We start from the raw sequence: 18,459 nt of genomic DNA on the forward strand, positions 1-18,459 counted from the left end.
GGACCACCGAAAAGGCCCGTTTTCAACTTCACTACACAATATGGAAACATCAAGTGTTCAAATGTTACATATAGTGTCCCTTTAAAACACATGTCAGGTTCTTTATTATTAAAACTACCCATAAATTTAAAAATAAATGTTTCAAACAAAAACAGAGCATGTTAAACTTCTAAAATGTTTTCATGTTTATCTACATAAGCAGGACTTTTAATCAGAGACAGGTAAAAAACAACCTATATATAATCTTTGTATCTGATCTCATCAATCTAATCTAAGCTTCTTTATAAATCCTGATTTGTGTGCGTGGGCTCCGCGCGCATGTCTGTGTGTATGTGCGCGTGTGTGTTTGTATGTGACTTATAGGCTCTGAAACGGCTAAATCGATTTTCCTGAAAAATTGTACTTTAGGCCTCCGCGAGTGTCTTTAGGTTTTGTGTCAAGGTACCCCTAATAAATACCCAAAACATTGATAAACATCTACTTTTGTGTGCTCTGCTTTCTTGGGCTGTCTAAGGGCTTGGTCACACAGCCGTTTGCGTCTGTATCGCGGCTGAATCACCACCAGAAATTTCTGCCCATGAAGCAGACGCTGTTGCCCACGTTGAGATCGCGATACAGACGAGATACAGCCGTGCTTTACACGCGGCAAGAAATTCACACGCGGTTGGCTGCGCAAAAAAGTTTTGCGCTGCTCAAAACTTTAGACCACGTGTTAACCGCGGGCGGCACACGTGGTACACACGCGGATATGACGCGGTACAGACGCGTCCAGGGCACGGTTACACGCGGGTAGGATGCGGAATTTTAGCGGGTAATCGCAGGTGGAGCACGGTCATAGCACGTTTGTTCTGCGTCTGTATCGCGGCTGAATCACGTGAATTAGCGTGTGCAACGCGTGTGACGGTCAAACGCCTTTCTCCGCGTGTATTCAGCGCGATTTGCCGAGCACACGACAGTTGTGCTCGAGACGTCAAGGGGTGGACATGGATCCCCGTCACCGTAGTGACCTCGTCTTAATCCATTTTTATTTCTTGACATTTCTTTTCATTTCATAACAAGATAATAAAATAAAAATGAAAAACTATTACGATAATAACATATTGGCTTCTTCTTCGGTGCCATAGCTTGAAATCTTGATCTTCACGGGACTGTGTCTTGAGCGGTTATGATTTCTACAGCCCGGCTCGGCAGCTTTTATACCCGTGGTCCACACGGGGAAAGGACGTGGAACTGACGCGATGAGGAAGCAGAACAGCCGCCGGCGTCTGTTTCGCGGGCATGCCACGGATGAACAGCGGGTTGGCCAATTTTGCGCATTTTCCACCGCAGGCAACAGCGTCTGCTTCACGGGCAGAAATTTCTGGCCGTGATTCAGCCGCGATACAGACGCAAACGGCTGTGTGACCGGGCCCTAACGCCCGACCACTCCAAGCAACGGACTGCAATCTTCTTTCCATTCCAGCAAACGGCAAGCTATTTTGCTTGTCTAAAAAAAAAACACATTTAAAATGTGTTGGTTTCTTTAATTTATTCATGTTCATATCAAAAAAGTGCTACAATTATTATAAATGTGGTTATTTTACATTTTTTAAAAAGTTGATAATTATGAAATGTGATGATTATTGTTAAAAAGTCATCATTTTCACTTTGAAAATGTGCAAATTTCTGAATCATAAATCAGTGAAGCGTAACCATGGAATCCAGGAGCATCTTCTACATCTCAGTTTAACAGTATTTGCATGTCCATGTGTTAGCTGTAGAAATGTTGCAGGTACAGTTAGGAAAAATGAAAGAAAAATAAGTTTCAGTGGTGTGGAAGTCAGGCCCACATGCAGGAGGCAAAAAATTGATAACTAATATGTGATCATTATGGCCAAAAAAGTTATAATTTTCTACTCTCAAAAGATCACATTTTTTCCTGTATAATCAATTAGTGAAGCATTACCAAGTCAACCAGAACAACTCTTCCACCTCTATTTTGTACTCTTTGCAGGTGCATGTGTTAGCTATAAAAATGTTGGCAATACAGTTAGGAAAAAATAAAGAAAAATACGTTTCAGTGGAGCAGAGACTAGGCCCACACACACGCAAGAATGTGCCGATTATGGTGAAAAGGCCTTAATTTTCTACTTAAAAATGTGCAAGTTCAGATTTATTTCCTGTCCCAATAATCAGTGAAGCATAACCAAGTCAAACAGGAGCATCTCCTTCATCTCGGCCTCGCAATCTTTGCAGGTGCACGTGTTAGCTGTAGAAATGTTGGCAAAACAATTAATAAGAAAGAAAGAAAAATAAGTGTCCATGGTGCAGAGGTCAGGCCCACGTGCAAGAGGCAAAACAGCAGGACACAGGCCTCGTGTCAGGTGACGGCGTTTACGCTTTGGCCCCCCTCAGTGGGCGTAAAGAACTGGACTTTAGGCGAGACTATGCCAGAGTTGTTCCTACGCAGGCTCCCGCCGCCGCCTTTGCGCATGGAGTTGTTGCGCCGCATGGAGTTCCTCTTCCTTAGGGAGTTCTGGTGGGACAGCTCGCTTTTCTGCAACGTTTGGATCAAGATGGACGGCTTCTCATCCAGCTCGCGGGCGCTGCATCGGGGTGTGGCCACCTGTAGGGAAAAGCCTCTTAAGTATTTCAGACAGACTATAATTGTTAGGATTTTGAATCCAGCACGCCAAACAACACGGGGCGAAATATAATGACTATATGTATATTATTAAAAATACAGTACTACTAATGAAAAAATATCTTCTTTTGGGGGTGTCAACTTTGTCCCTTTTGTAACTACTTCAAAAACACTACTAAATTACAACAAAACTAAATATCAAATTTGGTGCTTAAAAATAGGGACCTAATTCATCTGGCTTGTCAACCATGTGGTCCGCAGGCCAGAGGTGGCCAATTGGATGATTGAATCCGGCCCACCATAAACTTTTGAGTATTTCAAAAAGGGAAGCGAGTCTACCGGTTATTATTTTTCTAAATTGAATGCTAACCAAATGGTCTCTCCGACCTAAAGGGCAGTATTGAGTTTGTATAGCGTGGTGAGTTGGTTCAGGGTAAAACTGCATTCACTCAACTTATAAAAAAAACAACTTAACCTATTCATTGCCAAACATAAAATATTTTTCCACACTGTGAATAAATGAGTTGCTTTTAAAAAATATTCCTTGTCATCTGCTATTATAATACGTAGGCTAGGTAACTAAACGTAATCTGAATGATAAAGCATTAGTCTGAAAAACAAAACTTCAAATTTGGAGTTGACATACTTTTAATGGTCCAGGCTGAAACTAGCACCAGAGCCAAACAATGTTTAACACCATTTTATTATATATTTTCCTGAAAATAAAATAAATACTACATGAAACTTAAAAAAATACTACGACAGTAATACTGTAATAAAAAATACTACTACAGGAATGTTAGTACAGTAACTCCAAAATCAATTCAGAAATGCTACAAAAATACTTCTACAGAAATACTACAAAAACCTGCCGCACAAATACTGTAAAAATACAACAAAAGAAATACAACAAAAATACTACAAAAATCTTCGGATATAAAACAAAACAAATCCATGACAGACATGATTATTGTATTGTTCTCAGCTCAGGGATGCTGCTGGAAATGTGAATTTCCCTGCGGGGATGAATAAAGTATCTATCTATCTATCTATCTATCTATCTATCTATCTATCTATCTATCTATCTATCTATCTATCTATCTATCATAAATACTAGTACTACAAAACTAGTTATCAAATTAAGTGCCTGAATATAGACCTCATGCATTATTTTGTTTGAATTGTAAGCTTTCAAAAATAATAGGCCCCTTGGCCAGATATTTTAAGAGTGGGGTGCGTAGTTTAACTACAGGAGCATCATAGCACCTTTAGCCCAATGTGGCCTGTGACTCAAAAGGTTTCCCCACCCCTCCATTAGGAGAACATCCCCAGTTTGTAATACAAAATTGTCCGCCTCAACTGACCCGCACTGTGTTGCCGAACTTGGAGTAATCGACGGAATAGACACCCTCTTCCTCAGTAACGATGGGGACAAAGCGGTGGCCCCATTGGATCTCCTGGGAGATGTAGGAGGTGCGGGCTTGCGTAGTAATGCCGGTGGTCTCCACCACGCCCTCCAAGATGACGATCACCTCCAGGTCGCTGCACTGAAGCTCCATGGCCGACAGCTCGTACAGCGGACTGCAAGCATCATTGAGGGAATGCAACGAAAACTGCGTTCGGGTATCCATCACTGAGCCGTCGAGGACCGACCTGGTCTTGTCGATAACGTGGCAAATAATGAGTGGGGCGAGAAGGAAAAGGCTATTGCTGGCCAAGGCACTTTCCGTCTGCACGTCGATCTGGTGGATGGGGATTACCTCGCCCTCAGGGGTGTTCGTCTTTCTCACCACCTTCACGACAGCATCGATCAATAGTGCATTTTATGTATGATCAAAAATAGTACTTCTCAATCAGTGTGTCGCGGCAACCTCAGGCCATCAGGTCTGCGGGGACCCTTAATATTGTTAGGAGCAGGGTCGACACCAACTTTTTTATCATGGTTTTTAATCGATCATTTTTATTTAGTTTGATTTTGTTTTACTTCTAACCTTTTGCTGTAATCTTTTTTACTTTCTATTTCAAATGTTTATGTCTTAGTTCTGTAGTTTCTTGCTGGCATACTGTGCCACGGTGTGGGCTAATGGGAGCACGGCAACAGACAAAGTACATCAGAGTCCTCAACACAGCCCCGAAAATTATTGGCTACTCTCTGCCTAGTCTGCAGGACATTGCCGGCTTAGGATACTGCAACAGAGTCATGATGGACTCTTTTCATCCCAGCCACCACCTCTTTGACCTGTTGCCCTTTGGTAGGCGCCACAAGTTCCTTAAAACAAGGACAAACAGGCTCAGAGACAGTTATTCCCCCAGGCTACCACCACCCTAAACAAGCATGAAAAACCATGAAGAATGGATATCTTGCCAGTTGCATTGAAAAATGGGTATTCACGATTTTTTTTTAACTTATTTGGGATTTTGTTGCTGTTAAATGTATTTAAACACTATGTCTAAACAATACATAATATACATTTATCCTGAAAGTTTTTTTACCTGATTTTCTTTTTAAAGTAATTATTACGTGTTTACCCTCGAGTGCCATGTCTTATCTCGTTGCATACAATATTTCACTATGTCGTTATTTATGACAATAAATAAAATTCTATTCTATTCTTCACTTTATTATTACACCTTCTCCTGAGTTCTTTGCTAGTTCGTTGTCTTCCTCATTCCGTCCAAGCACCTTTGTCTCAGCTCTTTGTTCTCCCAGTTAACCGAATGAATCCTTGCCTTTCCTTCGTACAATATCGCCTGATGAACTCTAGGACTGTCGCCTTTGCTGCTTGGAACACCAACCCCTCACCTACTCTTTGTATCCTGAATGTTGTCTCTGGTTTTCTAGATAGTGTTGCCTTGCTCCCTGATTTACCATAAACCTAACCTTGCCCAAATGAAAGACCACTGTTTACTGTATTAATTTGTGTTTCTGCGCTGTGCTTTCGCACCAACAGAAGTAGGTTATCAACAATTTTTCCATATCACTACAAGTTTAGCACCGGCATTCCGACCTGTAGGCGGACGGTCGCACCGATGATCATGCTCTTCCTTAGGTCGCCTATCCGGATCATGAAGCACAGGCGGTTGTTGCGCACAGCTATGACGGCGTGACGGCTGAAGATGAGTGTCTCGGCGCGCCGGTTTGACTGCGCCGTCTTCATGAAGATGCAACCTACACAAAAGAGAGGGCAGGGGTTACGCTCCTGTCTACCTTCTGGACAGCTTGCTTATTGTCTACCCAGCATGACAGCATTTATGATGAGGCCCACAATGTTCTGCATGATGAGCACTGTGATGGCGGCCGGACACTGCTCAGTAATCATGCGGCCGCCAAAGCCGATGGTCACCTGCACCTCGATGGAGAACAGGAAGGCCGAAGTAAATGACCTGCGCGAGATGGAACATTATTTCTTAAAAATACATTAAAACGAGAAATGGGTTACTACTAAAACCAGGTATTGGTGCAGATCCCAGCCTTTTGGAAGTATTGTTATTGTAATGGCAATGCCTTTTAGTGACAATTATCTTATTATATATTTTTAATAAAGGAATAACAATTGCTGTTAGTCAAGTCAAGTCAAGTCATTTTTATTTGTATAGCCCTAAATCACGAAGAGTCTCAAAGGGCTTCACAGATTGTTACACTATATTACACAAACTATTTTCAACCGACAAGAGGAGTAGGTTATTCGTATGCAATGGAGTAGAAGTGAGTTTTAAGTTTAGATTTAAACATTTCCACTGAGGTTGCAGATCGAATCTCAGGGGGAAGAGCATTCCACAGCACCGGTGCCCGGATGGAGAACGCTCTCGAACCAGCAGAAGACTTCTTTGCTCTCGGGATCATCAGAAGACCAGCACTCTCAGATCGTAGGCTTCGGCCCGGGACATAGTGGCAGATCAGATCTGAAAGATAAGAGGGAGCAAGTCCATGTATGATTTTGTACAATACTAAGAGAACTTTGAAGTCACATCTTTGGCTAACTGGGAGCCAATGCAGGTTAGCCAAAATCGGTGTTATGTGATCGTACTTTTTTGTCCTGGTTAAGAGCCTCGCTGCGGCATTTTGTACTAGCTGAAGAGACTTGATTCTGGACTTCGGGAGACCGGAGAGTAGTGCATTGCAGTAATCGAGACGGGAGGTAACAAATGCATGAATTAATGTTTCCGCATCAGACTGAGACAGTATTGAACGGATTTTAGCAATGTTGCGAAGATGGAAGAAGGCAGTTCTAGTAATTTGTTTTACATGCATCTCAAAGGATAGTTCAGGGTCAAATATGACACCTAAATTTTTAACTGAGTCACTCTGTGTGATGTGACATTTGTCAATGTTCACAGCAGTTTTTGAGAATAAGTCCCGGCATTTAGAAGGACCAATGACTAACATTTCAGTCTTTTCAGAGTTAAGACGCAAGAAGTTGAGTGACATCCACTCTTTTATCTCAGTGAGACAGGCCTCCAAATTTCCACAGTTTAGTGTGGAAGATTCCTCCAACGGAAGATATAGTTGAGTGTCGTCTGCATAGCAATGGAAGCTGATGTTGTACTTGCGAATAATATCACCTAACGGAAGCATGTAAATGTTGAAAAGTAGGGGGCCGAGCACTGAACCCTGCGGAACACCGCAGGTAACATTAAAGGGCTCAGATGTCGTTTCACCATATTTAACACAGTGTGTCCTATCTGAGAGGTAGGATTTGAACCACGAGAGGACAGCTCCTGAGAGACCAATCCATTTTTCCAACCGTTCTAGTAGGATATTGTGGCGCACTGTGTCAAAAGCAGCACTAAGATCCAGCAGCAGCAAAAGTGATGAAGCGCCAGAATCCATTGACATTAGGAGATCATTTGTTACCTTGATCAGAGCTGTCTCAGTAGAGTGGTTAGCCCTGAATCCTGATTGCATGGATTCAAAAAGGTTATTCTCCGATATGAAAGCATTCAGCTGCTGTGCCACTACTCTTTCGAGTACTTTAGAGAGGAAAGGTAGGTTTGACACAGGTCTGTAATTACTTAATATTTCTGGATCAAGGTTGGGTCGTTTCAGTGTGGGTTTAATAACGGCGGACTTAAAAGCTGCTGGAACTACACCTGAGGAGAGTGATGTATTTATAATATTTAGAACTGAAGGCCCAAGGACGCTAAAAAGACTTTTAATAAGTGAACCTGGGAGCGGGTCGAACTGGCAAGTTGTCGGTTTGGCCGCATTCACCACTTGTTTGAGATCATCAAGTGACAGTTCACTAAAACCGGCCATTTTCCCAGGGCAGCCACCCTGTCGTGCATCTGTAAATTTCAGTCCTTTAATACGTGTGGTACTAACAATATCTTTTGCAATTTCTTCCTGTATGCATTGAATCTTCTTAGTGAAGAAGACCATTAAGTCCTGAGCAGAGTGTGTCGAACTGTCTGCGATAGGCTGTTGCCTTGTAAGCGATGCTACAGTGTCAAAAAGGGCTTTGGGGTTGTTCTTTTGAGACGCAATCACCTTCGAAAGGTAGGCCGATTTTGCAGAGGCAAGGGCCGCTTTATACTTTAACAAGCTGTCACACCAGGTTTGATGGAAAACCTCAAGCTTGGTAGCGCGCCATTTTCTCTCCCATTTCCTGCATTCTTTTTTAAGGGTTCTAGTTTCCTCAGTAAACCAAGGTGTGCGTCTTTTAGGACGTGATTTTAGTTTTATGGGCGCTATTGAATCCAGCACACTAGTCAGGGTGGTATTGAACTCATTCATGAGTGAGTCAATCGAGCCATTGTATTTAGGAAAGGACGCAACTGCTCCAGGAAGGAGTTCAAAGAGCTCAGAAACTGTGCCAGTGCTTATATTGCGTCCGCTAGATCCCTCAGCTTTATTAACTTTACATTTAGTTAGCACCTCAAATGTCACTAAATAATGATCAGAGATAACAGTAGTACACGGTAGCACCATAATGTTTGAGGTTAAAACTCCTCGAGTCAGAATCAAGTCTAGCGTGTTCCCATTTTTATGGGTTGGCAAGTCAACCAGTTGAGTAAAACCAAATGCATCAATTAGAGAACTAAACGCAATAGTAAGTGAACTGTGTGGGGAGTTCATATGAATGTTAAAGTCTCCCATAATTATAATTTTGTCTGCATAGGTTACTAGTTCAGACAAAAGTTCAGCAAATTCGTCTAAGAAAGTTGTGTATGGCCCAGGTGCGCGATAGATAGTTATTACATCAATTGACAATTGAGGGGACCGCATCACAAGAGCCTCAAACGTTTTGTAATTATTAGAGGTACGTGTATTAAATTTGAGCGATTTTTCAGAGATTAGCGCAACACCACCACCTCTTTTCAGCGTGCGTGCTATATGACTACTCTCGTAGTCTGGGGGAGAGGCATAATTTAGCGCTAAGTGCTCATCCGGGCGTAACCACGTTTCACAAAGACCCATACAGTTAAGTTTATAATCACGAATAATGTTATCAACAAGTAAAGCTTTTGGAGCAAGCGATCTAATATTTAACAGACCAAATTTCAGCTTTGCTGAATCATTTGACTTAGCTGAACTCTTTGTAGTCTTTGTCGAGATCTTCAAAAGCTCCCGGCGTTGTGGCCGCTCGTGAGCGCTGAGTTCAAAGCGTCGGTTGTCCGGCGAGGAATGAATGGTGGAAATAGTTACATCCTCGCGTCCATCTTGCTGCTTGGACTTCACACGCTTCACACATCTACCTGCACGGCAACCACGTTTCTGCTTTCTTTCTTTACGGGGCCGCCGCCGCCGTTTTTTAAGAGGAATAGTTGTCCACAAGGATGCCGGGTCTCTTTGAAGTTCGCTCGGTATATCATGGGCGGTATAAAAAGTGCCCGAATAATCGAAATTTAGACGCCCACCCAACCGAATAAGTTCGTCCCTACTGTAAGTGTTTTTGGCCACACATGTGTCCAAAAGTGAAAGCAAAAAAGACAAGAGAACGGCAATAAATAGAAGATTAGCTGGAGAGCTCGCCGCAAGCATGTATCCATGCGCAGTCGCCATCTTGAAAAAAACTGTTAAAATTATTCATTCATTCCCCAACCACTTATCATCACAAGAGTTGTGGGGTTGCTGAACCCATCCCAGTTGACTTGGGGTATTGGGCAGAAGACACCCTGAACTTGTATCAAACACTCAAACTTCTAAGGACAATTTGATATCATAAAACGACTGGCCAACACCACAGCTGTCCTCACAAAGGCCCAACAGCGTCAACACTTCCTAAGAGTCCTCTGGAGAAGGAACATAGACAGGAAGCTGCTGCTGCCCGACTGCATCTCCACCTGGCACAGATGCTGCACTGATGCGAACATAGGGAGGCTTCAGAAGATATGGAAGGAAGCCCAGCGGAGCACTTCCTACCCTCTCCCCTCCCTGATGGATATTTACTCCACTTGGTGCTCAAGCAGAGTCCAAAGCATTATCAAGGGCAGGTTAAATCCAAATGCCCAGCTGTCTGACCTGCTGTCCCATGGAAAGCTCTACAGGAGCATCAAAGCAAAAACAAACAGAATGAGAAACAAGAGCCATTGCCACATTGTACTTGCATCAACAACATTCATGAGCATAATGCATATGCTCAACTTTTCTGTACTACTGCCACTGTGAGTATACACATATTTATTATAAATTGTTTCTTTTACATTTGATCTTTTTAATTTGTCTTGCTATGCACTGAAAGGAGAATCCCTCAAATTTCACTGTTCGACTAAAAAAGTGACGATAGTGGAAAATAACTCATATGTATTCAGAGTTGAATTCCTTTCTCATCTAACGTCATAATTTGGGGATGTTCTTTTTCAAAATTGCTGAATTTTCACATTATATCCAAATAGAATATTTAGATATTATTAATGCAGTTAGTATGTTACGTATTGCTGTGCTGAACGTCTGCAGATGCAGAATGAGGCACACAATTTTATTGCCTCATGGCAGGGGGCAATTGTGAGACCAAGGATTCCGATTTGATGCACAGCTCAGCTTCTAACAATAGAATCAGTGATAGTATTAGCAAGCTAAGAGCAAGTTGAGCCATCCAGTTGTTGTTGTTTTTCTCTTGTTGCATGGATTGTTTTCATAATAAAATATTTCTTATCAACTGATGTTTTTATTCAAAAGAAGCAAATGCATAGAAGCATGAGCAGAGGCTGGGGTGCTTGAAAATAATGATGAAGTTTAATATAACATGCAAGAACAAAGTAATTAACAAACAAGTGGATAATAAAAAGACAAAACTGTCAGAATTAGAAATGAAAACAAAACCTCACGCAACCAGGATTGAACTGGAAATCAATAACAATGAAAACCAGGATGGATCTGGAAAACAGGGTGATAGTGATAATGACCTGACCAAGTATGCTGTCCAATCAGTCCTTATAAAGGGTCGGGGTCATCACAACCAGGTGTGGAGAGATTAGGCACAGGTGTGTCTTGCTCCACACCTGATTGTCTCCTTCAGGAAGGCAGCGTGCCAAATCCTGACAAGTATGTGACATACTACTGCACTGAACGTCTGCAAATGCAAAGTGAGGCACACAATCTTTTGCCTCATGACCGAGAGCATTAGTGAGACCAAGGATACTGCTTTGGCATACACTTTAGCCACAAACAATACAGTAAGTGATAGTATTAGCAATCTCTAAGCAAGTCTAGCCAACAGTAATTTGTTTTTATTGCATGGGCTTTTTTAGAATGCAGGAATACCTATCTATTGATACTTTTATTTGAAGTTAGCAGTTTATAGACCAAAGTTATGAGTTAAGGTATAAGGCAATTCCCCAGAGAGGGATGTGCGCCAACAGACTGTATTTGCCAAAGAGACACCAAAGGAAGTGGTTCCCCTACAACACTGTCGTTTGAGGGATCCATGAACCATGAATATTACAATTTAGACAATAAAACGTCTTTTACATGTTACAGTTTATATTGCTTTCTGGCTCTGCCAATGAAATATAAAAAAAAAATACCAGTAGCTCAGTTTTTTTGTAAATTTGTGCCGCACCAGATACAAAACTCATGCACATATGAAAATACCAAAGACACCTTTAGAGTATCTACAATATTGAGTATTTTAATTGTGAAGTTAATCAGCAGCCAATCAAATGACCTAGAGAGTGTGGGGGACTCATTCTAATCACTTGAAACTTTACTGACTAAAATGTCTTTCTAAAAAAAAGGTAGAGTGAGTACCTTATCCAAAACACGTTCATGAGAACTTGGTTTTAAAAAACGAGTCTTAACCCAAACAATGTTCTTACTTGACGTCGGTGACGCAATGCACGCCATCCAAACGCTCAGGATCCAGGTCTCCGTGCGCAAAGGCCACCAGCCACCAACTCATGGCGAAGAGGAGCCAGCTGCTGACAAAGGTGGTCGTGAAGATGACGAGTGTGAAGCGCCACTTGAGGTCCACCAGGGTGGTGAAGACGTCCTGCAAGAAGCGGCCCTGCTCGCGGATGTTCTTATGCGCCAGGTTGCACGAACCGTTCTTGGCGATGAAACGCGCCTTGTTGACGCGGTCGCTAAAAACAGGCTTGCGGGGCATGCGTGAAACCAGCCCCGGCAGCCCAAACTCCTCCGGGATGATGCTTTTTCGTGCCAGCATGGTCTGCTCAATTCGCTTAGCTCCTGGTCGATTTTTACGCACTGAAAGTTCGACGTCTGTGCGCCTATTACGCGCGCTCGGTTGGGAGCCGCCTCTGCTCCTTGGAAGGCTGGGACGCCCTTCTGACTTACTCGGCCCGGACTTAGTTCTGCTGCCTTCTCCCTCAAAATAACGGAACGCGTCCTGTGTGCAAAAAAATGCACCGAAAAGCACCAACGACGCACAAATAAAAAAAAACCCAACAACTTTCAAATCGATTTGAATAGTAAGAACCGTTATTCTGAAATTCCTTCCTACCCGTTGAGATGTCCTACCAATGCCTCATGTGCATGCTCAAAAGAGTGATTTAAATCTCTTACAGAGAGAATTTGCAATTTTGATTGAGTCTTATTTGACTCTTTCAATGTTGCAGAATACTGTCCTCTGGCGTAGTTTTTAAACCTGGCGTGTTTTCTCTGTGGTAGCGTTTTAGCATGGTGTTTTTTGGCTTGGGTAATCACGGACTGTATGAATGCATGCCAACTCTCGTTATTTTATGAGTCAAAGTTCTGTTTGCAGTAATTCTAAGTTTCAGTATTGTTAGTTTTACTTGATAAAACAGAAAACAAAATGTTATGTCATTAGTTTACGGTAGGACGTCTCCACATGTTAGGACGTTTCGGCGGAACACCGTACATGTGAAGTGCTGAGAATAAAGTTAATATTATTACCGCTAGGTGGGGATATTTAGCCAGATATGCCATTATAAGTAATGTACCGAGCAAAGACTTAAAAAAAAGTACCAAACTTCAAATTAAACATTTTCTCTTCCAACAAAACCAAGTCCAATCCTCTGCCGTTGTAAGCTATTTTTAGAATGGGGTGGGGGATATCATTCTTTCAAATGTTTACATCTCAGAGTTAAATTGTGTAATAAAGAAACAGAGAATGGTTAAAATATATTATGAAAATGACAAATCTTTTCGAAAATGTACGGGGAAATATAAGAAAAACATAAAAAATATTAAGAAAATTCAATACTCGATAACAAGGTTTTAAACATGGGGATTCCAAGTGACTTGTTGATTGGGAGAAACGTCCTTTAACCTACTTTTTGTCAGGACCAGGACAGAAACAGGACCCAATTGCGTGACGTTTACCACAAGTTTTATTGAAAGAAAGAGGAAGGGCTGCACTGACGATGCAGTGTTTGATGGACGCTGGAAGCAAGTCGCTCTCGTACTCTGATTGTGATCCGAACATGGAAGTGGATCTTCCGTAGCGAGCGATGGTGGTGTCAGGGACGGAAAAACGGGTCGGTAGTGGGGACTGGGAGAGCAAGGCGTGGTCGGGGTCAGAAACGAGTCGTAAGCACGAACGGGAGAGTAAACGTAGTCGGGGACAAAAAGGGTCGTAAGCCAAGACAGGAGAGCAGACGTGGTCAGGATCAAAACAGGTTGTAGCCGGAGACAGACGGGAGCAAAAACGGGACAGGTGGGAGTCGGGGTCGAAAAGGGCTTGCCTGGTATACACTGTAGTTCGCAGACGGACTGACAACAGGGGACAGACAGGACTGGGTTCAAATAGTGACGGGGAGCCAATCAGAATCCGCGGCAGTTGGCGCCAAATGAGCGGGCACAGCTGAGTCACATCATTGACAATTATGACACTTTTAAAATATATGACTTTCATTTCAGAAACCATAAGTAATCACCGCAATAAAAATTTTACAAAATGCATTTGACGGAAAGAAAAGACAACGTGAATCAAGTTGAATCCCTTTATTTTAAAAAATGCATATAATGAATATTAACATGAATCCTGGTCAAGTGAATATTACGTAAAATAAAAAACAGGAATTAGTGTGGACAACCAGTTCGGGGTATCCCCTGACCACTGCCGAAGATAGCTGGGATGGGCTCCAGCACCCTCGCGACCCTACTGAACATAAGCGGTGTCGATAATGGATGAAATAGTGTGGAAAGAGCACACCTGTAAAAGGATATTCATGTAAAAATGCTGAGTTTGAAAAGTAAAAACATGAAATACTGTATGAAGGATACTTTTTCTTTCCTAGATCCTCTTGTAAACTCATCGATGTCACAAGGCTTATTTTTATTATTAGAAAAGTCAAAAGTAAATGAAATGTGTTTCAAATATTTATCATTAAGTTGTTAAATGTTGTCCTGATTTTTTGCTGAGTTTGATAACATACATACACCATTTTCTAGCTCAATATTTTTGTTTAATGTGGCTCTGGTGAATCTGTTTCAATTGAGCCATTATGAAATGGGTGCGCTGACTCAGACTTGTCAATTTTTATTCAAGTGCCTAAACAAACCCCAGACAAGTATTTTTACTTTTATTGTACTTAGCACAGTTCACATTCAAACATTTACCATATTTTCCACACTATAAGGCACACCAAATTCTAAAGGGCAATAGTCTTTTTTGATCTTTGAACAATGTTTAATCAGTTGGAATATTTCACAGATCACTATTGCATAATATTGGATGTAACGAGAATCGAACCCAGATCACAGCGTGTAGTGCGGCAGATTTTGTCCACAACGCCATTAGGGATAAAGATGGCACATAAAAGGCATCGTCACACGGTATTTAATTTTAAGAATAACACATTTTATTTTAAAGTGCCATTCTAGACACCCAAGTACACAGTACACAGAAAAAACAGTGATATCAATAAAAAACAAAAACAGACAGATATAAAAAAATGACACTAAAAAAGGGGAGGCAGTTTATAATAAGTAGGCAAGGCTGAAAATGTCTGTTTTGAGTTTGGATTGAAAGATGGGCAGGGTGGCAGAATTGCAGAGGTCAGGTGGTAGTGTGTTCCAGAGCTGCCGAGCGGAACGGCTGAAAGCTCCGCTGCTTACAATGTTGATATGATTATCGTCAGAATATTGTAAGACATTAAACAGGTCAGTGGTGCAGCTGACTCACAAAGTCATTACAAACTCATTATGAACTGAATGACGATAAGGGCATTTCTGGGAAGTAATTCTGTCGTTCTAAACTGTATTAAGAGAAAGGCAATGTGCGAAATAATTGGGTCGTTCTTAAATGCATGAAGAGAAAGGCAGTGTGGGAAGTAATTGGGTCATCCTGAAATCCATAAATAAACGAGTGGCTGCACATATTTAAAATGTTTGTCATTTACAAAGCTTAATTTGAACTGGGAAAACGTGAAACCACATTCTCTCAACTCAAACATATCTGGTACTGTGACCAAAAATAGTGTTATAATTAGACGGTAAATGGTTGAATTGTCTGCATTTATATAGTGCTTTTCAAGTCAATGAAAACCTCCCCAAGCGCTTTACAATGTGCTTCACACTTACTCATTCACACACTCACACACCAACAGCGGCCATGCAGCCATGCAAGGTACCGACCTGCTTATTATTGTCTTGCCCAAGGACACTTCGACATATCACACGGAGGAGCCGGGAATCGAACCTGCTATCTCTTGATCACAAGACGATGCGCTCTACGTCCTGAGCTAAGACTTGATGCCTTTTCATGTGCCAATTGTATTCCTAGTGGACTAGTGTATATGAACCAGGGCATTTTACACTGCGGTCTGGATTCAAATCCTTTTGAATTGCCTGATATTCAATAGAGAACAGCCATCCAGGTCCCTGGTGTCACAGTGGTCAGGGATTCATCCCTGTTACAACCAATATCACGCAATTGTGGTCAATGTTTAAATCCTGGCCAATTTGGATTTTTTTAGTGTGCCTTACCGTCTAGAAAACATGGTAAATTGTTCCACTAATTACATTACAAGAGGATACTTAAGATATTTTGTGATGTGATGGTAAAATCTTCTGTAAGTTCTCAATGGTTTGTGTTCCATTCTATTTTACCAGTATGCATAACAAAACCTTTAAAGTGCCCAAGTGAAATTCAAATGCGTGGGCGTCTGACGAGTTTACAAACATTCTGATATGGCGGAAAGAGGAAATGTCCTTGGCGGACGTGCACTGTCCGCCGTATTGCTGCTTACACAGAATTCCCCGAGCGAATGTGTGTGTGCGTTCACATGTCGGCCTTTACGAATGAGGCAAACATGCCGTCCTCCTGCTCCAGAAGCGTCTCGGGTTTGTCGTACTCCAGGATGTTCCCGCGCTTCATGACAATCACCAGGTCGGCCGTCAGGATTGTGTGCACCCGGTGCTGGGGAGGGGACCACAAGGCAAGAGTTTACTATGGGATGGCAGACGTAGTCATGTTGACCTGATCCGTAAATTAATATCTATAATTTTTAACTCATTGGCCTATTTAGGAATGAAAGCGATTTATTACAGAATGCTCCTCTATTTCTTAAATACAAATAAGTACTCATTGTTACCAACCAGATGGTCTCTGGCAGAACCAAACCAGCCCCAGACCTTTAGCCTCGACCAAACCCACAGCAAGAAGCAGAAGAGAGATGGAAAAGATTGTAGAGGGGTCAGGTCCAAGTGGCTCGGGCTGGTCTGGTCTGGTTTTACTTGTGAGTCCGCACTAGCACGCTGAAGAGGCTCTCCTCTTGAGCTAGCAGATTAGGACCAGAGTCACATTCCACCAAAATCCCAGAGGAGAAGACCAGCACTTGCCCGGCGTCCAGAATAGAGGAGACACGGTGCTAAGGGAAGGGATTGAGGACAAGATAGGAAATGATGGGACAGGGTGGATGTGGACAAGGAACAATAGGAGAGGATAGGAGGAGAAAATGTGTAAGGAAAGGTTTCGATAGAAAATACCAAGGCCAGGGAAAGACGGGTAGTGACATAGTAAAATAAGGCAGATTGGGGTAGGAGGGGATATTTAATTAAAGCAAAGGATCAGGAAATGATAGAGCAGGATTATAGAGGCAAAAAAAGGTATACATGGTATAAGACATGACAGAGCAGGATACCACATGATGTGAGGCACAAGATGCATTAGGGATCAGGACAAGAGACATCAGTTAAAAAAGAACAGAACAAGACACAGGGGCAAGGGACATGAAAAAACAAAGGAAGAACGATACGGATTGGGATAGGGCAGAAAAAATGTAAACAGAACAATACAAGACAGGAATGATGAGAAAAAAGACATGGGCAAAATGTGACAGGGAATGATAGAACATTAGAATTCGGACACAGAGCAAAGGGACAGAATAAAACAGCATGGATGAGGACAGGGCAGAAAAATAAAAGACGGGAAAGATAAGGCAACACACATTGGCAGGACAGGGAATTATATAATAGGCCACAACAATGACAGAACATGAAAAAAGGGAAGAAAACCATTACAACAAAATATAGTTAAAATCTTTGAAGCCATTCAGTTGAAAAAAGAAGGTGAGAAGAAGAGAAAGGACACAAAGGACATTAAGATGCAGAACGATTAAAGAAACTCACTGCAATGGTAACAACTGTCCTGTCTGCAAACGCTGTCATCACAACCTTCTGTAAGATGTTTTCCTAAACACACACAAAAACACAACTCATAATCATGCTCATTGTAAATGCTTTCATTTTTCATGCTTGATTGTTGTGTTAAATCAATGGCTCACCACATTTTTTAGTAGTAAGCCTTGTAAAATATTTTTTCGTCCAAGTACTTTTAAGCATTTCATCTGAATTGTAATTTATTTTAAAATAAAAACAAGCAAAAGACATATAATTATAATTTACCATTTTCTAAACCCCAATTTAAAACAATGTTTGCAAGTAAAAGGTTCTTGTGTTGCTCTTTTCCAATGTCATTTTTTGTTTTGTTTTTGAGTAAAATTTCAAAACCAATTCTTTAAAAAAAAGAAAATCTAAGTATTTTGTGATTTTATTAACTTATTTATTATTAAGTCTTTCTTAGGGGGCTGTGGTGAATATTCTGAAAGAATAAAATTATTATTATAATAAAAATAAATTACTTTTAGAAAAAAAATTTGATTTTCTACACATAATCAGCAACATTTAATTCATATCAGTGGATGGCAAGAGATTACTATTTTATCAAATTATTGATATTTTTAATCTGATCATGAACCAGTAAAGGAAACTATATAATAAATAGTTTTGCTCGATGAAGCTGTTTATGATTCCACTGCAAGAAACAATAAATCCCATAAGGTAAAAATATTCCACATAGTTCCGATGATTTGGTTTTTTTTTTTACAAAAACAAAACAAAACGAAAAAGTAAGAAAATTCTAAATTATGTTCGACTGACAGATTTTACTGGCATTTTAAGTATTCTTTTT

The 18,459-nt window shown here is 41.3% G+C and overlaps 2 protein-coding genes across 7 annotated transcripts in view; both read right to left on the reverse strand.

The window, feature by feature from the left end:
- Window positions 1–1,509: 1,509 nt before the first annotated feature.
- Window positions 1,510–12,375, reverse strand: kcnj8 (potassium inwardly rectifying channel subfamily J member 8). Its single transcript, XM_088348387.1, has 6 exons — window positions 11,882–12,375; window positions 5,859–6,007; window positions 5,632–5,792; window positions 4,277–4,416; window positions 3,988–4,204; window positions 1,510–2,605 (listed from the first exon to the last, which is right to left on the reverse strand). Exons 1-6 carry the CDS (start codon window positions 12,226–12,228, stop codon window positions 2,360–2,362), a joined length of 1,260 nt encoding a protein of 419 aa, XP_088204513.1. The 5' UTR covers window positions 12,229–12,375; the 3' UTR covers window positions 1,510–2,359.
- Window positions 12,376–13,973: 1,598 nt separating this feature from the next.
- The window catches only part of abcc9 (ATP binding cassette subfamily C member 9), a 47,249-nt gene continuing 42,763 nt past the window's right edge, over window positions 13,974–18,459 (reverse strand). For 4 of the 6 annotated variants that reach the window (XM_088348386.1, XM_088348385.1, XM_088348384.1 and 1 more), the window contains 2 exons: window positions 17,619–17,681; window positions 13,974–16,407 (listed from right to left, as the gene is read on the reverse strand). In XM_088348386.1, coding sequence (XP_088204512.1) covers window positions 16,270–16,407; window positions 17,619–17,681 — 201 coding nt within the window. In that variant the 3' untranslated portion in view covers window positions 13,974–16,269. Of the gene's footprint in view, window positions 16,408–16,586; window positions 16,859–17,618; window positions 17,682–18,459 lie in introns of all 6 variants that reach the window. The other 2 variants (XR_015852110.1, XR_015852109.1) reach the window with 1 other exon arrangement.

Source organism: Urocampus carinirostris, chromosome 11, assembly GCF_059441175.1.
Source record: "Urocampus carinirostris isolate Australia breed hairy pipefish chromosome 11, RoL_Ucar_1.0, whole genome shotgun sequence".
In the NCBI taxonomy this organism is placed as follows: domain Eukaryota; kingdom Metazoa; phylum Chordata; class Actinopteri; order Syngnathiformes; family Syngnathidae; genus Urocampus; species Urocampus carinirostris.